At 36.9% G+C, this 24157-nt stretch overlaps 1 protein-coding gene across 2 annotated transcripts in view; it reads right to left on the reverse strand.

Annotated features, from left to right (window-relative positions):
• The window catches only part of PRDM5 (PR/SET domain 5), a 210935-nt gene that overhangs the window by 76582 nt on the left and 110196 nt on the right, over window positions 1-24157 (reverse strand). For both annotated transcript variants that reach the window (XM_024119485.2, XM_024119486.3), the window contains exons 11-13: window positions 10876-10969; window positions 7125-7285; window positions 3892-3985 (exon numbers count right to left, since the gene is read on the reverse strand). In XM_024119485.2, coding sequence (XP_023975253.1) covers window positions 3892-3985; window positions 7125-7285; window positions 10876-10969 — 349 coding nt within the window. The remainder of the gene's footprint in view (window positions 1-3891; window positions 3986-7124; window positions 7286-10875; window positions 10970-24157) is intronic.

Raw genomic sequence — 24157 nt, forward strand, 5'->3', positions numbered from 1 at the left:
AACCATAATTCAAAAAGACACATGCACCCCAATGTTCATTGCAGCTCTATTTACAATAGCCAGGACATGGAAGCAACCTAACTGTCCATCAACAGATGAATGGATAAAGAAGATGTGGCACATATATACAATGGAATATTACTCAGCCATAAAAAGAAATGAAACTGAGTTATTTGTAATGAGGTGGATAGATCTGGAGTCTGTCATACACAGTGAAGTAAGTCAGAAGGAGGAAAACAAATACCGTATGCTAACACATATATATGTAATCTAAGAAAAAAAATGTCATGAAGAGATTAGTGGTAGGATGGGAATAAAACACAGACCTACTAGAGCATGGACTTGAGGACGTGGGGAGGGGGAAGGGTAAGCTGTGACGAAGTGAGAGAGTGGCAGGGACATATATGCACTACCAAATGTAAATTAGATAGCTAGTGGGAAGCTGCCGCATAGCACAGGGAGATCACCTCTGTGCTTTGTGACCATGAGAGGGGTGGGATAGGGAGGGTGGGAGACGCAAGAGGGAAGAGATATGGGAACATATGTATATGTATAACTGATTCACTTTGTTGTAAAGGAGAAACTAACACACTATTGTAAAACAGTTATACTCCAAAAAAAATTTTTAAAAAAAAAAAAAAAAAAAAGAACATGTTGCAGCAGGATGAAGAAACCGACATGAGAACCTGTCTCCTCTTGAACCAGACATTAAAGAGAGTTTCAGAAATGTAAAACAATGTCTCCCGTCTCACAATATTATCTCTGATTAGAAAAATGTAGCGACTTTCTATAAAAATATGTTGTTTATGTTAACATGTAACGGGTTTCTTATTGTTATTTTTAACAGATTAATAAATATTGTTAAATGTTCTCAGCTTTCATTTCTAATATAGTAAATAGCTACAGACACAACGCACACAAATGAAAGCTTCCCAGGGTCCTCAGTTATTTTTGAGATGATATAGAGTGTTGAGGCCAAAACGTGAGCACCAAAGATCCAGAGGGCCCTGTTCCTCAGAGGCTGCATCAGCTGTCTGTCCTGACCCTTCCCACCCCATCTTCACTCAGCGTCCTCGCCACTTCACCACGTGCTCCCTAACAGTGTATAACTAAATGTTTCCTACAGAATAGGGCTGTGACCCCGTACCTGTGTTACCCTATAGCACAAACATAAATCGCTAAACCTAGGGTGGGAAAGGGCTGAATTAAATCACGTGATTTCATAAGAAAAAATAATAAAGAGAAAAAGTGAATTTATAGAACTCGAAATGCGAGCTTTATCATCACAGAAGCAAAATAACTACATAAACCCATTTGGTCACTGAGCCAGGCTCCAGCTTGGAAGGGAAAATGGATGCAACATGATTTGGAGGACAGGACAAAGCAAGTAAAAGAGAAGCAAAAGCAGCATTAGTCCATGCAGGAAAAGAAATCCACACCAGGACTGTTATGGAAGCCCAGATACCGGCAACCCGCCAGGTCTCCGCAGTCACCTCTGTTGCTTGACACCGACCACTTCAAATACAGCCCCAGCCATGCTGCCAGGCAACTGTCACCAAAAACACAGGCTTCACATCAAAATAACTCAAAGAAGAATTGTAAAATGTGAAAATGAAATGAGTCTGATTTTAAACAGAAAAATCCAGTTATAAGTAAATAATAATTGTAAATAAATAAGTATACAACTATTTGCGTGGACATACATAAACACACAGGCCACCTTTATATTTTTACTTTACTTATTTAAATGTATATGTTGGCTGACTGTGCCTTAGCACTGTTGTCTGAACTTAGGTGGCCAGTTTTCTTGATCAGAAACCAATAAACCAGAACCTGTACAACATTTAAATAACCAGATCATATAAAAAAGATTTGAATTTTTAAAAATATTCTTTAGATTACAGATACTATAGAACATAACATGACAACAAAAAAACTACATATATTTATTAATATTTTTATCACAGAGAATTCTTGGAGCTCAAAAAAATCTTCTTATTATTGCAACTTTGTAGCGGATAATAATTAACATTTTAGAAGAAATTACTAGTTTAAGTTTATTCTTCTCCACTGCCCATCCTCTACAAGTAAAATAAAATGTAGGCACATGGAATTCTCAAGGATGGAATTATTTTGAATAATCAAGTGTTCTATGATTGGATTCATCTTTTCTATGCAGAAATACATGTTTTAATGCATTCTGAACAATAATCACTGCCTTTTAAAAACACACTATATCAACCATAATTCAATTATATGATAATGTCTCGGGGCATTACTCTAAACTTATTACTATGATACACAGAAATAATACACTTTCCCCATCTCCTAGTTGCCCTCCTTCCATATACAAATTATACGCACAAGCACACACATACAGACATAAAATCTGCAGAGCAAATTGTAAGTTACATTTTCAGGGTGGCACAAAGACGTCTTCTAAGAACTACGGATCCAGAATGGAAGGCTGTTGATTTCACTCTCGCCCTTAACCATGTCTGCCACAATTCCGCATGGCCCCCAAAACACAGAAGAGAGTGGCGCCCACCAACGTCAAAGACTACACTGTTAGGTTCCGGGGCTGGCCTGGGACTTCAGAGCTCTCTCTCCTCTCTCTTCATCATTTACTTGCCTCTTCTGTACAATCAGGACATGGTGCTAACAGTCTCTGGCACTATTTTAAGTCCACCTGTCCTCAGCACGATTCTCTGCTGCCCTTTTCTTTTTGCTTCTCTCTACTTTTCTTTTTGTTGTGTCCTGTTTCTGCTACACATATTGGACTTTGTCCTGAAAGCCGCACTTTCTCTAGATACTTCTAGTCAAGAAGATCTTCTTTCCTTCTTTGGGGTGCCCATTATTCCACAGCCATCATGTATAATGCTTGATCTGTTCTTGGTTATATGTTTCATTTGAAAGTATTTAAGAGGCTATTCTAAGATGACAACTACTAAGTTGACCTACGCTTTTCAGCTTTAGCCAGAAAATTTCCAAAATAAGAAATTATGCTGCATGGCTGTCCTTTTTTCCCCACCTTTGTAATAACAATCACAGTATTATTCTTTGACCTGCTTAAACTAACATTTCTTCATTCACAACACAGTTATTGTGCTAAACACTGAGCTAGGGACACAATGATAAAGAAAGTCAAATACTACGGCTCTTGAATAAAAAGCTTCAGCAATTTAATCCAGTTACACAGTTTACCAAACACAGTCCAGCTACTGAGAACCACTTAAGATTCATACACAATAATCCGGCTATCAAAATTAAGAGTATTCTTTCAAGTCTTTTCAAGAACTTCTCTACATGACAGATAAAACCCAAACAAAGTTCTCTGAAGAATATTTAGCTGTTCATTCACCCTTCACTAGGGCACAGCCCTCTCTCATGGGAGAAATTACACAGGAAGTTGTAAGAAATGAAGAAAACCCTTTAGGAAGCAATTCATGGCATAACAGATACTATGGTCACATCACCCTTGCATCCAATAAAATCTTATAGCATTCAAGCCACATTCCAAGGACTTTTTACATTTTAAAAGGCCACATTTGATGCGAGTTACAGGAGGGATTTTTAAGAGGAGGCCCTTAGCCTTCTATAAAACTGCTACACCCTATTCCATCTATTAGAATAGTATATAAAGTAAATCACAGTTATTTCACAACCAAACATTAATCAGTTTCCACTTTAGATATTTAACTTAGTTTGGGAAAGTGTACTTATTCAAAATTTTTCTAGAGTAAGAAACTAGATGCTATAAAACTTTACAGGAGAGAAAACAGTCAAGATTAATTCTTAATCTTGGAGTCATTTTGTAAAATTATAAACTCCTTCTCTTGGAAGAATTTGATTTCTCTATGTTGTTTTTATCACCGATTACAATCTACATACCTGTGTGGCTACGGATATGAACTCTCAGTGTACCACTACTGGCAAATTTCTGGCCACAATATGGGCAGATTTTCTCCTTTTCTCCTGTATGTGTCTAAATGGAAAGGAATAAAAAAAGGTTGAGAATAAATATAAAGAATGAGGTTAAAATGATTAAGTGCCTCTGACAACAGTAAATCCTTTTTTTCCCAGGATTATGTTCCTTTAAAATGATTTAATATCACAATGAGATTTTAAACAATTTATCATGGTTATTCCCACTGGTTCAAAAAAACCTCTTAGAATCATGCATTAGTGTTAATTTGAAAATAACTCTTCAGTTTACATTTTAAGCCTTATGGAGCCCCCATCTAAAAATGATTAAGTTATACAAAACCAGTATATGTTAACAAAACCGCATAATCAAAATGGGGCTACAGCTGCCCTTGACTGCTGCCAAGAAACACTTCCTTAGAAGCATTTTTCACATTCTTTGTGTGTATTTAACGCTTGAGGACAGAATTAATCTCAATAAAGTAATCTGTTACTTGCATTATGTTTGTCAGACTGGATTGATTTTACTGCAAAGCAAAAAGGAATATAAATCTGATTTGATCTTTAAATTCAACAGGTGTTAACTGAACAGTCAATTTGAAAGATCACTGCTGCCTTCAATACCTTTAACCTGGGCATAAAACCACCACACAAGAAAAGGTGAATGAGTATCATCAAAGCCAGTTTCAATACAATGTTAAGAAAGTTCAAAGAAAAAAAGAGTGACCTCTCCCAAAAAAGGAGGCAGATGAAGTGTTTTAAACTTGTCTCACAATCTCATCAGGCGACCAGTGTTTCTACCAACATCAAAATAGGTCACTCCAATAAATGAGGCGGCAGAGCTACTTTTCAAGTCCCATTGGTTTTCAAACTTAGGAGAAGGGAAAAGAAGGAGGAGGAGGCAATTCCTTCAGATACCTGCACATTCTCTCAGACCCTTTTCAGAATTGTTAACTTCAATGATAACCTAAATATGAAAAAAAGCATATAGTGGATCATCTGGGTTGCCACCACCGTCACAAAACAGAACTTCCAGGGCCTTTGTTTGCCTTTGTTTTTACGCAAATTACTGGCAAGTATTATTATTTGAATCGCCATGAGCTAACGTAGAAAGAACAGGAAAGGTTTTTTAAAAATGATGTGTCCCCAGAAAGGAAAGACAGGCTAGCTGGGATAGAGAAAAAAGAGTGGGGTAATTATGTCAGAGCCTGACAACCGAGGAACCACTAACTTAGCAAAACATTCTCATCTTCTGTAGTAAATCAATTGTTAACTCTAATGTAATTGGTTTATAACCTTATTGGTTGATATTTAATTTATAAATTTTCATATTCGAATTATAATCTATATTTGGATATACACTATCATATTTGTAATTTTTAAAAGAGTTATAAATGAAATATCTTAGTCAACTTCAGTGTCCTTTAGAATTTTTTCCCTTGAAAAAGATTTATATTACATTCAAGTTTGAGGAATACAATCTAATCAACAGCCACACTAGCCAATGATACTGTCTACAACAAACATCTCCTCGATTCCTCATTTGGCAGCATTTAACTTTCCATTTTCATTACAAGTTCTTATACAAAACAGTTATACATACTTTACACCTCAGTAAGAGCTGTTACTCCCATGGTCCACATTATGGTTCAATTTAAAGGAAATGGTATAACATTTTAACATATAACAGACCTGTGTGCTTCTCACTCCCTGACAGAAGGGACAAAATATGGCAATTCTTTCCTGATTAATATAAGGTCGTTTAGGAATTGTATACATCTATTATTACAACATGGGATTATTCCAAACAGGAATCTACCAAGTTATTTGTAGTATCTTTATAAAATCCACAGGATTTCTTTTGCTGCTACATAAGTATTTCATTATTCACCTACTTACACTCAGTTACTTATAGTACTTCAATAATATGTTTCAAACTAAAGGACATTATGGCAATATTAATTAAAGTAATTAAAGTGTTCTTTTTGGCTTAATTCAAAAATATATATATATTATTAGGTACAGAATTTGATTGGCTGGTATTATAAGATATTGAAAGTATAACACTAAAAAAATCTTAAATATGGTTAGAAAGCATGGAAACATCACTATGAGAACAATATTGGATAAATGTACGAGACAAAAATGAACAATGCACTGCAAAATATATTCTATGATAATGTTATTGCAGACAAACAACTGTATCTTTCTTGAAAATTCACTATACTTTCCCTCATTGATTAAAACACAACAAAAGTCTATTAAATTCATGAGAAAGTAATCCAATCAAAGAAAGTTGAAAGATTATTCTTTTCAGAGGTTTGAAAAGAGAAGACAGTATCATTATGAATCAGCATTAAAGATACAAGAAAAGAAAGTTACTCGGTTCAGTTCTTTTGAAACAGCTGTATTAAGGACAGGTACCAAAATAAAAGTCATAACGACACAGAAGCCACTTCACATTCACTAGGCAGGACACGCTGAGCAGCAGAGAACTACCACACTTCATAGTCATGTCTGAAGTCAACCGCATTAGTTATAATATGAATTTTGCTATTTAAAAGATATACTTAAAATGTATTTAATCAACAAGTAAAAATAATCTGTTGATTTGCTGGAGGTAATTAGCATAACACAAATAAGATAATCTCCAAATCACCATCAGTATGAACATCACTTTATTCGAGTTGAGCAAACACTTATCAAGTCCCTGTTCTGTACCAGGAATTTCCCTAGGTCCTAGGGATGCAAAATAAAGAAGGACCACTCTAATTCCAGAGGAAGCCAGTCTAATAACTTGTCAATAGATAGCCGAACTAGTTTTGAAAAATAAAACTATTAAAGCTCTACTCAATATCTTTAAAAAAGAAACCTATGTTAATCCAAAAATGTATAAAGTCGAAAAGCTCCCGTTCATCGAGTATATTGTATGACCCATCTATCAGCATAGTTTAGGACTGTGTAGCATCCATACCTGAATCTAGGTTTTCTTTCATAAGACAAATATATTCTCTTCTGATAAAATGAAGAAAACAGACATTTGCTAAAGAGCTGCTATCACTCGTGGGTTTCTTATTTGTCATTTTGAGTAAATATGTTGATAAATTCATATAAAATTGATTGTCACATGATAATTAACATACACGCCTGTATGGTTAAAATACGTAATCCGTTCAAACTCACGGAAGGCTTCTACTTACTTTCTTATGACTTCTAAGCACTGAAGGTGTAACAAATGCCTTATTACACAGCTCACATCTGTACTTCTTGTGCCTTTCATGAACCACCTGGACATGAACATTTAAGGTGTCCTTCCTTTTAAAGGTAGCATCACAGTGATGACACTTGAAAGTCCTCTCACCTTAGAAATGAAAAAGCCAAATAAGAGAAACACAGACACAACAGCAGGGTGCTGTTAACTCCCCCTCATATGTACCAGATTTACTGCTGTTTTCTCCACAAACTCAGCTTTACAGCTCTAACAATTTATCATAACCATAAAAGGTCATTTTTCCAACAACTGTTCAGTTCCATATTTGCTAATTCCCTGTATGAATCAGGTGGGGGGGAGGGAGCGTCCTTTAACCTTCGTAGATTCTCAGTGCCTTTAACAGGAAAATGTGGGGACTGAATTAGCTAATTTTCTAAAGGTTCTATGAATTTTCTTTAAAAGTATGTATTTCTAAGGCAGGGGCTTGAGTTTGACAGAAGGTCTCTGTCCTGCAGAGTGAGTTGCCTTTGGGCCCCTCCTGACCTCCCCTCACCCCACCATTCTCCCCCCGGACTTCAGGGGCAGAGGCAGAACTGGCTCACAGGCAGTAAACGGGAGGGAAGCCCCTGAAGGCGGACGTCAGGGCAGATCCTTCAGCCAGGGACAGGAGAGGGCTACAACTCCACTATCTCAGGAACTTGGCCTGGAGGCCCCTAATGCAGTCCTTGGTCTGCTGTGAAATGGCTAGGGAAGGGCTTCAACTTCCAGGCTCTCAGACTGTTTGGGGGCTGCCTCTCAAAGAGGCAGCTGGATTGGGGCAGGGGACCCAGAGTGGCAACTGCCCTTTTCTACCCTAGAGCCCCTCAAAGGGCCCCCCAGCTCTAGGGCTGGGGTCTAGGGCTCTACCCTAGAGCCCAGCGGGGGGCCTCCACCACCTGGCCCCTGGCAGTGCCCTCAGGCCCCTTTTCTTTCCTGAGCAGGGGACCCGTGGTGGGACACAGCGGCTTTCGAAATGCGTCCCGGAGAGGGTACCTGGGAGGGTTTTCACCTTCCCATCAAACAGCCTAGGCTTGCAGGAAAGCAACTCCAGAAGCTATGTTTAGGGAGTTTATGGGACTTTTTAAACTTTCATACTATGCTATGTCTAAAGTCCATTTTAAATACATTTTAAGTGATCAATGTACACAATTAGAAGATAGTGAGTCTCCCAGAAAGATATAAAACATGTGTAGCCTGTATAAAGACAGACTACTATTTGCATATATTTTCCCTTTTTAGAGAACAATTATAATAGCACAGATTCAAAAATTATATTCACTATGAGACAAAATATGCAGGTAACTTTCTACATCTAAATAAGAGATTACCTCAATTTCAACCAAGCTCTTCTACCTTCCCTCCATTTAACTAACATAAATTTAGAAATGTGAAGATCCTATTATTTCGTCACACCAAATTTAATGAAGGAATGACAAGAAGAATGAAAATAAAAAGGAAAAGGCAAATTACCCTCCCTTTGTCTTTTCAAACAGAACTATGGCTCTTTAAGTTCTCTTAAAGTCTCTAAGGAAGTTGCTGAGTTGCTGAAATTCGATACTTGAAACCAAGTCACACCAAACCAGGCATGAACTGTATAGATCCTGAGAGCTGTGTTTATATGTTGCCTTTGTGCTTTTTGGTTGCAGGGTGTTATTGTTGTCACCGAGTTTGTCTTCATATATCTTTCTAGATTTATTTAAAATTTTATTGATATTTGTATAAAATGTATAACCAGTGAGAGTAAAAGGACAAGTGACATAAAATTGTAAATGTTAATAATACCAAATCTATTCAGGCACTGGGAAAAAATACTCCACGATTGCTCCTATCAAAATATTTCCATTAAATTATTAAGTGAATCAAAGTATTGGTTCCTGTACAAAAATCTTACTCAAGCTATACCAAGGAAGTCCATACCTTTTTTCTTTCATATTTTAATTCCAGATTTTTTTAAGTTTATCAGAACTTTAAAATTCTGATACGAGATTTGATCAGATTTCTTTACCTTAAATTTATCATGATTCTTCCCTATCTTAAAACCAAGAAGTTAGCTAGTAACCTGCCTTTTGGTTTTCAGTGTATTAGGAAATAACAATAATTTCCAAAATAATTATGACAACTTATTTTTCATATTTGGAGCCACAGTGCTGATATAAGTTTCTAAAACAATCCTCATGTTTTTGAAGTTAAATGGGTTTTAACTTTCCTATTGTATAAGACAAGATCTAGTCTTTTGTCCTCTCTATTCTAGCCATTTTCTTAATCAAATGACAGTGAAATGGGATGGAAATTCCTGCTGTTACATGACATATTTTATTTCTTAAATGCATAGCTTTTCTTTATAAGGAAAATGGAAAGTGGTGCTAACAACTTCTCCAGAGCTGTAAGGTGAATACGGAATGACATGAGATCTCAGCACTGTCTTTCCTATAGGAAAAGACGCATTTCATCACAATCATTACCACTCAATAAATATAAAAACCTTAGTATCTTTATTATTTTGCATTTTAGATACTTTGACTTGACCAGAGAAAATTTCTTCCAAGATACTCTCTTATCTGTACAATCAAATGTCAAGATTGTTTTGCTTTCCTCAGAAATATTAAAAATTTAATAAGCATTAGAAACTACATGTTAGAGGATGTTCTACTGATTACACAACTCAAATTAAGAGAAATTTATTACATATGTTATACCATTTTTATTTAACTTTAGATACAGTAAAGTAGTAAATCTCTGGTTACTTCAACATCTGAACACAGAACCCACTTTAAAACTCTGTTTAGCAATAACAAGTTCTTCTCTGAATAAAGTGACATGGCTAAAACCTGTGGTATTCTAAAATCAGCTCTCAGTGTAACTGCTAGACAGACTTCACGATATGTATGTGAATAACTTAATTCCCCCCTGCCCCCACCAAAAATTCCCTTGCCAAAAGAAGTAAGAAATCAGAGGCAGTGGAGTAGGCAGGAAAAACACCAGACTAACAGGCTTGGATGCTACCCCCAGTGCTGTGCAACCCTGAGTACGTCACTATGCTTCTCTGAGTCTCAATTTTCTCAATTCCCCTCCAATGAAGACGTTAAATTAGATGTTTACTCTGATCCTTTCCAATTTTAAAAGCCTGTGAGCTAATAAAATCATGCCAGATATCTGCATGTTTTAAAGAGTCAGGTATGTTTCCTTAATCATTACATTTAAAAGGGAACAAAAACGTCTGTTTCAGAACAAATTTCAAAGACACTTTACTGAACATGTTTTTATACACAACTTTTTTTTTTTTGGTGGTATGCGGGCCTCCCCCTGCTGCGGCCTCTCCCGTTGCGGAGCACAGGCTCCGGACGCGCAGGCCGCTCCGCGGGATGTGGGATCCTCCCAGACCGGGACGCGAACCCGGCTCCCCTGCATCGGCAGGCGGACGCGCAACCACTGCGCCACCAGGGAAGCCCCACAACTTTTAATAGTGGGAAAAAATGATATAAAATAAAATGTCTAATAAAACGATTAATCTTACTGTGGGAAAATAAATCAAGGATAAAGGACGAAAAGGTGAAAGGCAGTTATCAGTCCTTTATAAATTTAAAAGCAGATTTCATAACTACTTATAGGTCCGCTTCTGTGATGCCTACATTCTCAAAGCTTATAAGAACAAAATGATGATATAATTCCTTTGGTCCTGAACTGCCTGGATTGTGACTTACTGTTATGTATGAGCAGGTGTCTCTGCAAAGAAAATGGGGTCCGGAACAAAGCTTTACATTCCTCACATTGGAAAGGCCTCTCTTCAGAGTGGGTCTGCAGATGAAAGAAACAGTGAGTCAGGACTCTCCAGAATCAACTAGTCATTACAATAATTGGAGCCTGGATTCATGATGGGGACCAGGAAAGACAGGAAGGTGGACAATATCCTGTTTCTTCTGGTGACATTCTTCCCCCATAAAATTGGGAACACAAATAGGCTGTGTTCATGGGAAAAAAAAGACTGTATTTTAACTTCTCACATTAATTATAAACTTGATAAACAGTAAAGGAAACTGCTCCTATAATCTCAAATGCTAATCTCAATACACATTGAGATTTCTCAGAATCTACTTTGCAGAGTGAAATGATACATAATTTCTCTAAAGACTAAACCTCCTTTATCAATGGACAGACTTTATGCCGGTGCAATATTTTCAACACAGACAAAGGAAACTGTATAAGGGAGGCTGTTTCCACCCTTTTCCCTCAACTTCACTGACTAACTTCAAATAATTCTCAGTCCTAGGTGCTGCTTTTCCCCTATATTAAACTATAACATTTACTCATGTTATAATTAATACCAGGTATCATTAATTAAATATTTATTTTGGATCAAATGCTATGCTAAACACTTCACATGAATTATTTCACTTAATTCTAATAGCAATTTGATAAATAAAATACCATTAGTGTCTTCATTTTATAGATGAGAAAACTAAGGCTCAAAAAGTTTCAGTAACTTGCCAAATGTCAAGCAGCATAGATGTAGGAAGCACTATTAATCCATGACAGTCAAAAATATATGTGTAAACAAGAAACAACAGAAATCCACCTGCTAGATCTAAAAATCAAAAACAAAAAACAACAGTAAAAACAGCTTACTCACTTCACCTGTTTTCCATTACATATCAGTATTAACCCATTTAGCACAAATCAGTAAATAAAATTCTATTCTACCACGGATGGCGAGATAACAATGCTCATAAATGCTAATATGTAAAAAACTGAACTATGTTCTCTTATTAAAATGAAGCAAATCATATAATTGATGGGTTGTTATGATACCTGTGGTATAAAAATAAAGGGAATTATTTAAAGAAAAGTCACTTGATTCACAGCATACAGATTTATACATTTTCTTAGTCTAATGGACACTATAATATTAAAGATATAAATATTACCTATTAACATAATGTCAGTGAGAAAGGGATTATCATGACTGTTTTCAACTGTGAAAAATATAGAAAAAGGATGGGAGGAACAAATATTTAAAACTCAGGATAAACTACAGATATTCAAATGTGCTATTTAGTTAGAGATATTAAAATGATAGGTGGGAATAAACATATCAATAAAATAGAACAAAGAGTAGGTTTCTTTCATTACCAAAGATATATGAACATTTAGTATAGGAAAATATGGCATTTCAAATTGGTATAAGAACAGTGGACTGTTTAGTAAATGGTTGTGAGGCAACTGTATAGATATTCAGGCAAAATTAAGTTGTGTCTATTCCCCACCCATTACAAGAGATAAACCCCATTTCAATTCAGCTATATATTTTTTTAATGTGAAGAATAAGACACTAAATATACAAGAAAATATGAGTAAATATTTAAATAATTTTTGAGGAGGAAAAGGCTTTCTAGGCATGGCAGAAAACCGGGTACTCAGATGAGAGAATTAAATTTAAAACTGCAAGGCAAAAATATTCGGTGACACAGAAAATATTTGCAACATAAACCAAAAGTTAAAAATTACTAATATAAAGAGTTATAGCAAATTAATAATATAAAAATTCCCCCAAAAGGGCAAAAGGACTCTCCTCCAAATAGCACTCTTAAAATTTCATTGATTATTTGTTTTGCGCCAAGTCTATGATATGCACTTCATGCCGCTACATGCCAGTCTTATTTTATATTCTGGGGATATTGTTGTGGGGAAAAAAAGGCAAATGTCTCTGCTATTGTGGAGCTCTTACTCTAGCAGAGAGAGAGGGACAATCAACAAATGATAAAATATCAGATACATGCTACAGAGAAAAATAAAGCAGGGAAAGAGGACAGCAAATGTTTCAGAGAATGGGGTAGCAATTTTAAACAGGTGGTCAAGGAAATTCTGGCTGAGAAGGTGACAGCTGAGAGAAGATCTGATTGCACTGGGGGAACAGGGGCAGGTTTCCCTCTGGGTGATCTAGGCAGGAAACTCCACGGAGACCAGTGTGATAGGAACTAAGTGGAAGCGGCACAGAAATGGGAGAAGGTGGAGAAATGGGAGAAGCAAAGAATGTAGGGCTTGGTTGGCCATTGCAGGAATTTTGTCTTTTACTGAGAGAAATATAAAATCTCCCTAATGGGTTTTAAGCAGATAAGAGGCACAATTCACTTGGCATGTAACAGGATGCTAAGGTGGCTGTGCTGAGAACAGGATGTAGGGAGACGAGGGAAAGCAGAGAAACTAGAGAAGTAATAGCAATAAACCAAGCAAGAGATGATTAAGACCTATACCAGGGTGGTAGCCACTAATGTGAAGAAAAGTCAGAGGCTTCTGGATCTATTATGAAAGTGAACAGGTTTTGCAGAGAGACCTGGATATGAAGCATAAGACACAGAAAGAAGGAAGCAAGCGTGCCTCCAAAATTGTGACCTGAGCAATGGTAGGATGGATCAGCCATTAACTAATATATGAAAGAGCAAGCAAGAAACAAGTTTGGGTAAAAGATAAGGGATTCGATTTTGGACAAGTTCAGATGACTATTAAGAGATGTCAACAGGCAGTTGAATATTTCAAGTCTGGATTACTGGCTATAAAACTTGGGGATGTCAGATTACGTAGAGTATTAATACTTCAAGCCATGAATGCAATTAAAGAATGAAAACTTTAAAACAAAATACTGGGCTTCCCTGGTGGCGCAGTGGTTGGGAGTCCGCCTGCCGATGCAGGAGACGCGGGTTCGTGCCCCGGTCCGGGGGGATCCCACGTGCCGCGGAGCGGCTGGCTATGGTCTATCAGACTGGCAGAAGCGAAGAAAATAGATATCATTCTGTGTTGTCTGAAGGGTAAGAACATGCAATCTCACATCTGGTAATTGGGAATGTAAATTTTCTGAGGGGCAGTGTGGCTCTATTTACCAAAATGATAACTGTGCATAGACCTCTTGACTAACCAATTCCCTTTATAGAAATATATCGGAGAAATTTTTGCACTTTTTTTTTTTTTTTTTTTTGGCAGCGCTGCACGGCATGTGGGATCTTAGTTCCCCAACCAGGGACTGAACCATGCCCTTGGCAGTGAGAGCATGGAGTCCTAACCACTGGACTGCCAGGGAATTCCCTTGCACAATTTTTTTTAAAGAGTAAAGAATTTTTTTAAAATTCCCACTGACAGTTATAAACCTAGTTAACTAAATTCTAGTGACTATTAAATATATTTTTCCTTTGATATGGAAAAGTCTCCATAACATATTTTGAATGTCAAAAGCCGAATGCAAAGCATTATACAGTAGAATACCATTTATGGCACATTCATACTCACACAGAACAGGGTCTAGGAAGATGTTCTACAAAACACTGAGGAGGGTTTTCACAGTAAAGTGGACAGTGGTATTTGACAGAGTTTTTTGCTTTGTTCTCTAGAACTTTCTTTGATGTTTTACTTTTCTACAATTAGTAGATAATATCATTATAAAAAAAAAAGAAACTCTTTCATTTTTAGAGCGTCCCAATTGGAACACAGGGTTGCTTTAATCTTCCAAAAATATATTCCACCCTAACCCATTCTTTCTCTTTTCCCAAATCTAGGACAAAACAACTTGTGGATATGATTTAGTTGCTTGATGATTAAAGAACTTGGGACAGCATAATGCCTCAACCTATGTCAACCAAACGAAAGCCACAACTTCTAGATACTGACCTGAAGTCAGTAGCACATTTCAAGCACTAAGCTGTTAGTACATAGCCAGGTGAATAAATACTTGGTCAAAAAGATTCCAACACCCAACACCACGGAGCTGTGATGGCATGACTTGTGAAAGTCACAGCATTCAATCTCATTTAAGTAAAGTGGTAGTGAAATACCTGCAAGTTGTGGATAGAGGACTTCTGTCTCCAAGATATATTTTACAAATACCAAATAAAATGAACCCTCTTAAAAGGTGTCTTATCCTTCAATTTTTCATCTCTACAGGGTTCCAAACTTTTCCACTGACTTATTTATCACATTATCCTTGAGCTCCAGAACACCCTCCTTCTAAATGCCAAGCACTGAGACACCAATATCTGCTGATGTAGCAAATGAACTAGTCCACGAACTAGCACTATGAAATAGATCATTTTATGCACCATGTCTGATTATTGTTGCAGATGTAGAAAATACATAAGGAAATGTGTTGCACTACCTGTAACACCTAGTAAAATGTCTCAAGAATGCTTCAGAAAGCTTACAACGTAATTTTTATACAATAGTTAACAAATTATCACATTTCTAGCCAACCAAACCAAATACTAATTTCATGAGAGCAGATGAGCATTTTCATCAGGCCCATTCACAATTAAAAATAACTTTGACTATCAGTAATATATACAGCTCCACAGTTAGCAATAGTACTTGAAATGACATTTCTTCTCTCAGTCATGTGCAAAACAAGAAAACTATGACAAATTCAGGGGAAATAAGTAGAGATAAAATAAAACTGGAAAAAATATTCCAGAGATACATGTGTTAGAACTATTCTTTAAAAAAAATCTCATTATTGAAGTCTGTATAAAAGTATATTACTGTCCCACAGGGTCACGTAATAAACCTAAGGCTTTATAAAATGTGTGTCATCTGGCTGTTTACAAGGTCTGTGGCTTAAATTTTTACTGTGAGATTTACAACTGGCTTCCTTAAAAGTACTCCTCCTCACAAAAATGAGTAGAAACTGGAGAAATACCGGAGAAATCCGTTTCTTTAAGCTCAGTACAGCAAAAGGTAGCTCATGCTACACAGAGAAGTGAAGATGGAGTACAGCCTTGAGTAGCCAGTCCAACCGTTCCATTGCTTGAAAGCCACAACTCATTAGTACAAGAGCATAACCTCAAGGGGCCAACTATCGAAGTCCCCGCAGCCCTAAGGACACTTCTCCTCCGTATCTGTGGGAGGCTGGTTTCAGGACCTCAGAGGATACCAAAATCCGGGGATGCTCAGCTAGTGGGAACATACTATAAAGCACACAAGGCTCAGTTCGGTGCTCTGTAACGACCTAGATGGGTGGGATAGGAAGGGGAGGGAGGGAGGGAGAGCCAAGAGGGAGGGGAGATAGGTATACATATAGCTGATTTACTTCATTATACAACAGAAACTAATACACCATTGTAAAGCAATTATACTCCAAAAACAAAAAATGGCATAGTATTTGCATATAACCTATGCACTTCCTCTCGTATATTTTAAATCATCTCTAGATTACTTATAATACCTAATACAATGTAAATGGTTGCCAGTGCACAGCCAATTCAAGTTCTGCTGTTTGGAACTTTCTGGAATTTTTCTTCCAAATACTTTTCATTCACGGTTGGTTGAGTCTGTGGACGTGGAACCCGCAGACACAAAGGGCCAACTGTAATACCCTGATCAAGGCAAAGGGAATTTGCTAAGAGAAGAAATAATCATAGGCTTTCAGATGAAGTCTTCCTTGGAAGGCAGCTCAGGGGGCTTTCCCCTCTACTATACTGCTGAGAGACGGTATCTCATATTTGTAACCAAGGATGCCTGTAGCAAACAGTGCTTTCAACACATGACTCTTCAGGCTAGCTGATTTGACCATTAATTTAAAATTTCTGCCTCTGCATGGCCACTATTTACTACAGCTAGTCTAGAGCCATACAGAACAAGTTTATTCTCGCTTCCAAATGAAGCTCTTTGAATATCTGGAAACAGCAACCATGTCCCTTCACAAACTGTCCAGATAACAGACACCTGTAGCTTCACTACTGAAGATATAAAGTTTTCAGATGCATCATAATAATGTGAAGCAGAAATTTCTGCATAAAAGTAGGTCTCCTAATTTTTATAAGTCATATGTAACACATCATAGCAGCTATACTAGCTCCTTTAGTGGATAACTTGTTTGCTAGGCCAGATGGCTAAATAAATTGGTAATCTTGCATTGAACTTTATGTGCCATCCATAGAGAAACGAGGGCAGATTCCTAAACTACAAACAGACAAGCAAACAACAATGGATCAATTCCAGTCCTATCCAAAAATTACTCTAAAAATTAATACCAGTCCTTCAACAGGAAATAGTTTTGTTATAATCCCTAGAAATTAACAGATAATAGGAAATAGGATGAGAATAGGATTCCAAATATTTGGAATAAATGGATAGAAAGTAAAATGTCTGTGTGTGTATGTGTGTGTGTGTGTATTTAAACCACCACCCAATTATCTAAGTGTCAACATGGCCAGGGGACATTTTCTCAATTGAAACCCTCATAAAAACTAAACAAATCTATTTTCAAACACAATACAGATGCAAAGTCAAAAGATCAGAGTCTGATTCTAAACTGATTCTAGTTTCTAATTTTAAATATAAAACACCCAATATGGGATATTAGGTTCAAAGCTTATTCTTTACTGAAAATACTGCACATCAGCATTTTTTTTTTTTTTTTTTTTTTTTTTCGGTACGCGGGCCTCTCACTGTTGCGCCACCAGGGAAGCCCCACGTCAGCATATTTTAATTATAACATACAATTCTCATTTGTACAGTTCTAGTTTTCATGGGTTCAGGTTTGTGGCATTTTCTAGTTTGATACAAATTGTTATAGGAGAGAGAAGAGTGTCTCTTTAAAAAACGTAATAATTTTCCATTTATTTTAACTTAGCTTCCAAATTTATACTACCTATTCACTAAGACTGTCAACATCATTTAAAATTCATTACCCTGTCTATTGAGGGTTCACATAAGTACATTTCCTGCCCTCATGCTAAATCTCCCCCATTTGCCATGCTCTATGAGTCACAGTTTATTTTTAAAGTTTTTTGTCTTCTCTGGGTGTAACAAACCATCACCAAGTCTTCTGGCTACGGCTAACCTGAGTTGTCTTTTTTTTTTCCCCAATCCTCTTTCACTTAGTCTTCTTCTAATAGATCCTTTGGGCTGAGAAACGAGTCAACCAAACTTGGTAGGATTTCAGGTAGACTAGAAATGAAAGGGACAAGGGAAGGATCGCCATGTTATACTAAATACCATGTTTTAATACATGAAAAAAATAAGAAATATACTGATAATGGAGAATTAATTTAATGATAATAGAGGAAAATGAACTGTTTTTATTTCCTGCTTTTTCTATCCTGAACATTTCTGAACCAAACCATTCAGAAGAGCAAGGGTATATTTGAAGAATTTTTGTGAAGAGGAGCTGTTTTCTAATATACGACACTGATTTCCAGGAAGATAAAAAGGAAGCAGTGATAAGACATCTGCTTATTAACATTAATCGTCCCAAAACACCATGTAAAAGAATTTTGAAAAAGGAAAACTACAAAGGAGGCCTTGTCCAACAGATATTAAAAAACATTATAAATCGCAACTATTAAAATAGTCTGATATTGCAAGGGAATACAGATTAAATGGAACAGAATGGAATCCAAAAATAGATTTATACGAGAGGCGTTCAACAATGTGATAGCACTGGTATGAATCAATATTTCAATCCATACCTAAAAATAAATTATTGATGGATTAAAATACCAATTAAAAAAGAAACAAATATAAATTTTAAAAGCATTGATGAGAGTTTGCACAATCTTGGAATAAGAAAGTTTCCTAAATAAGACTTAAAACTCAGAAGCTATAAATACTCAGAAGCCATAAAACTCATAATCCATGGCATACTTGAAAACATAAAAACGTAAAACTTCTTTATTCAAAAGATGCAAGTTGATAGATGGGGGCAAATATTAGAAACAAAAACAGCAAAGTATTGATATTCACAATATCTATAGAGCTCCTAGAAATCAGTAAGAAAACAGCCAAATAGGCCAGTAGAAAAAGGACAAAGAGTACCTACAAGCATTTCTCAGAAGAAAAATGGAAGAAAAAAAGAAAACATAAAAAGAATAGAATTTCACCCACCATTGCTAAAATGCAAGGAGATATCACTTTTCACTTCTCAGACCGAAGAAAAAAATAGGCTGATAACACAGATGTTCGTGACGGCACAGGTAAAGGAGCACTTTCATCACTACTAAGTGAAAATCAGAGCTTTTTCAGAAGGCAGCTTGGGCCGGAACAATCAAAATTTAAAGTAAACCTAACATCCGACCCATAAATCCCATCCCTGAGATCCATTTGCATAAATACTCTTGGCAAAGTTACAAAGTGGTATGTAAAAGGATGTTCACTGAAGTATCAAAAGAGTAATGGTCATGAAAAATGAGTAGCTTTATATGAACCTACCTGAAATGCTCTCCAAGTCATAATGTCAAGGCAAAGATGTAAGTTCCTGAATGCCATGTGTCATAAAACCATTTACATTTAAATATACTTTTCTCCCAGATGGGTAGCTGAGACCTTGTGTTCTTCTCCAAGCTCCATCCAAAAAGAGCATCCTCTTACACAGAAACATCAGTGTGGAATGTGGAAGCTCCTGACGATTTACTAGGGTGAGGAAGGAGGTGCTCTGTACTTAGAGCATTTGAAAGCGCCCCCTCCAACCTAACACGCTGGAGTCTCTTCTCACACGCTCTTCTCCATTCCAATGGTCACCCTTCCCACCTTCTACCCCCCACCTTCCCAGCTCTGCCACCCGACCACCTCCAGCTCGCACCTTCCCATTTCTAATCTTCCCTATTCCAACCCATTACAGTGACTTAAAGTATGTCAACGGCATTATGCTGAGGATAAAAACTGAATTCTACTCAGTCTACAGAATATCCTCCAGTTACTAGGATCACCTGCCTTTGAATATAGTAGTAGATGTGGCAGTAATGAACAAATAATTTGCACAACAACGTGTACAGTTGTTAATATACTTGGGAAAGCCCAGAGGCTCTTCACTGGGAAGGGGCCTAGAAACGTGGCAGGCAGAAGGGAAGGGGGCTGGTGCCGGGGATTCTAACCTAAGCTGCATAACTGACTACCCAGGCGTTCATGCATGATTTTAGGGATTTGTTTTCATAAGATGTCTACTACAAAGGAAAAAAAAGGAAAACAAAATTAATTTAAAAATAAAGAACATTTCCCTTCGCGGTTCTAAGAAGGCTACTGGTGTGCACTTGATCAGGCGGGTCAAGTAAAGTGAGCTCAACCCCTGGGTTGGGCTGGGCTGGTCAAGAGCAAAGAACAAAGGCAATATTCTGGAGGTAAGAGCCAGTCTGAACCTCTAAGGCAAAGGCAAAGAGTCAGAGGCTAGAGATCTAGAAGGCAAGACCCTGTGCCCACAGGAACCGGGGTGAAGAAAGCTCTGAAGAGCAACAGCAATGCTGTGGTTCAGGGAAACACCAAGGCATAGTCTTTGGTTGATGGCTCTTCAGTCATAATCTGGGGGTTGGGGGAGTGGAGGAAGGAGAAGCAAGCTGGGAGGCAGGTTCCTCTATTAAAGTTTCTCAGGGGACAAAGGGCCATCACTGATTTGGGAGTAAGTGAGCTACATGTGAAATACCTAACCCAGAGCCAGGAAAGGGTTCAGAAAATGAGAACAGTGCAGTGTCTTCAAATGAAAGGTTTAAAGAGTTCTTAGATATCTCGGGCTGATAAACCCAGTGCAGAAGGAATACAACGGTGATTTTTCAGTGTATCACTAGATCACTAACATGCTCATAAAGTCAAGAAAGAGAGTGCTCGGAAAGGGAAAAATGCTGCAATACATATTGCAAATACCGATTTAGAGAAATCACTCCTGGTATTATAACTACCATTTAACTAAGAACATTAAATCACTTATTTGGGTTAATTTTTTCATGAATTTTTATTCATTCAGAAAATGTCTGCCACATTCAAAGCACAATGTGGTCAATAGGTGCCATGAATTAAAGTACAGCATCTATCTTCAAAGGTTACTGTCCAGTATGAGAAATAAGGTGCTTACATTAGAAACTGTACGATGCCATCCTATCATCCACCTAAGAAAAATAATTTAAACAGGGTAAGCAATTTGCCATTAACTAAATGAGCGTCAGAGAAACATCTGTATCTGTAACTTTCCTCTGTCAGGTTCAATTCCTACATGCATGCGCCTCTTAGTGTGGGCATCTCATCCTTGTGAATGTGCTTCTGGAACACAAAAATAGGCAATTCTGGACATGCAACACCTTAAATGAACCACCCACTACACCTACAACCCACCTGAAGAAGAGAAATCTGATGCGAAGTTGAAGGAAAAAGTGGTTGTGATGGAATTATTGAGCCACTGTTTTTCAACCTACAACTTGGCACCTTTCTTAGAGATTGCCAAGGATTTTTTTTATTACGTAAAACTTATGCCATATGTTATGGTTTTAGAACCTAATCCCTGATTTCTCTATAGAGAGACCTGTCCTTTTCTTTAAGGTCTAATAAAATCTCACCCGCACAAAGTCTGACCTGCAGGGTCTTTCAAACTGTTTGATCATGACCAAAAAGATAATTTTTATATCCAAATCTAACACAGACACGCACACACGTGTATTATTTCATTAAATGACCCTGACTCTCATATTTTCTATTGTATTTTTTATTCTATTCTATTCTATTCTGTTCTATTCTATTTTATTCATGACCCAGTAAATTATTTCAAGACCCACAAAGTGGTCATGGCCCAGAATTGGGAAATCACTGGATGAGGTGTTAGTAGAGGACACCCAATGGAATTATTTTAGGAGAGGTTATGACCAGAGTTCCTCATCGGCTTCTAATGTTCATCCCTTGAAGGTTATATAAAGGTCAGGAAAAACGGTCTCTTATTTGAATAGACACAGCTCTTTCCCCCAGGAGCTTGTTTATGACATAATCAGGACAAAACCTCTCTGTACTCATTCCCATCATCAAGCAAGTAGTGCCAGCTCCAGGATCCAAGATGGCTCAGTCCATCTAGACACCACACCCATCACAGGAGGAGGAGAGCACTACAGACACCTCCATTTGGCTTTGCTTTAAATCTGACAGGGAACAAAATGGAGGGTGAAGACTGAGTAACTAATTTCTGTTTCCTGCGGTTCTGAAATGTCTGTCCAATTGTGATTTAAAGGATCACAGAATATAGGTGGATCCAGATAAACAATCTTTATTTAACTAGATCCTAAAAAATACAACTATGAATCAGGTTAAATGATTGTCAGAAAGGATTAGGGAAAAGAAAAACTAATTTTGACCTATTAAGCTTGTATAACTGGCAAGATGACGAAACAAGTAATTAAGTTTAGGAAACAGAAATCACTCCTTCAAAATTTCACGCCCTATTGTCAATCACAATGAAAATATTTCCTTTTCAAGCAAATTTAAATGTTAAAAGAATTGACCCCAAAATAAACCAAATAAGTATAACAGAAATACACAAGTTACAAAATCAAAAACCCCAAAGAATAATTTATTTAAAATAACAACCTTTGGTCATGCTACATGATGAAGATGGGTCTGACTTTTAGTGGTTTTTTTCTGCTTTCCTTACACATCCTTACTTTTTAGGTTTGGAACTGGCCACTAATGAATTATGAAGGAAGAAAAAGTTGATTTGCTTTTTTCACCATAACTCTTGGAAACGATTTTAGACACTTTCACGTAACCACACCAAATACACGCGAGGATCACAACACAGTGAGAAGCACAACTGTCCACAGCAGAAGGACTGAATGTGCTTTTTCCACTTTGGAAATGACAGGCATCGTTGTTTCTATCCTTCCCAAGGCATCATTACTCCTTTCATATGATTTATGATTAAAGGTATGAGAGATGGTGCAAAGATCCTGTGTCAAATTCCCATATGGCATATAACGTAAGTCAAACTGTGAAAAACTCGTAAATGTGGGGAGATCAGTTTCATCAAAGAAAGGAGCAAGAGGGTTCCAGAGACTTAGCAGGAAACTAGCCAGATAATTTTTTATAGGCATGTAATTCCAATGCAGCAGTAATGAATGTGGTCCTGCCTCTGAACATATAATGCTTGAGTTAAACATAAGGGCGGTCAGCAAGAAATTAGGCAGAGATGATTTGGTACACCATCAATCAATCCTGTTTATTCTTTCATAAATCTGCCTTTTCTTTTCTTTTTAGACTGAAGCTGAAACTGATATCATAACTTCTTAAATGATTTAAAGAGATAAAATGATGTGTTTGTAAAGTCCCAATAAATACTGCAATAACTATAATTCCAACGGAATATTGCAAATAAAAAGGTAACAAGTTATTTGAAAATACATTATATATACGTTGTTTAATAGCATCCTACAATATACCAAAATCAATAAGCAAATATTTATCACATCACACATTTAAACATACACTTCTAAGACAATGAATATCTTTGCACACATTTTCTGAATTCAATTCAAACATTATTTATTACCTACACAAAGTAGATTAGATAAAACTAACTTTCTGATACAAGAACTTGAGTAAAGTGTAGGAAATGCAAACAAAAATCAATAGACAAAACTAAGAGCTTGTAACTTGAAGAGAGTCCTGCTAGAAAGGAGGGAGGGGAGAAGTTAGAGAGGTCATGCTGAGCTGTTTTTGATATGTCTCATGCAGAAAATAGGAGGATACAAAGCTGGAAAAGGAAGCTGAGGTCATGGTGTAGAGAACGCCGAGTGACAGGGTAAAGCATCATATATTAATAGGTGCTGGAAATCTACTTATAAAATTAGAGTACAAGAGTGACAGAGTTGTACTTTGGGATGATTTATCTAGTCAGCTGAATAAGTGGGAAGTGGGAAGTAACAAGAAGCTGAATGAGATGGGTATTAAAGTGATGGAGATGAGCCATGATCAGGATGTGGAAATGGTAGAGCAATGGATGACTGTGACGGTGATAAGACAACGGAGAGGGTACAATCTTTAAGAATTAGCTTCTAATTCTAAAAAGGGATAATTAGATGTTTTTGTCATTAACAGAAATTAACAGAAACTTCCAAAAGTGAAGGTATCTGGAGCGTGCTAAATTCATTAGGTCAAAAGGTGCCCAGTTATGTATCAAACAAGCAGTGGCAAACGTGTGTCTGAGAGCTGGGATTAACAAAATAAATCACTTGGAAATCATCAGTACAGAGTTTGTACCAGAAT

The sequence above is a fragment of the Physeter macrocephalus genome, chromosome 7 (genome assembly GCF_002837175.3).
Source record: "Physeter macrocephalus isolate SW-GA chromosome 7, ASM283717v5, whole genome shotgun sequence".
NCBI classification, from domain to species: domain Eukaryota; kingdom Metazoa; phylum Chordata; class Mammalia; order Artiodactyla; family Physeteridae; genus Physeter; species Physeter macrocephalus.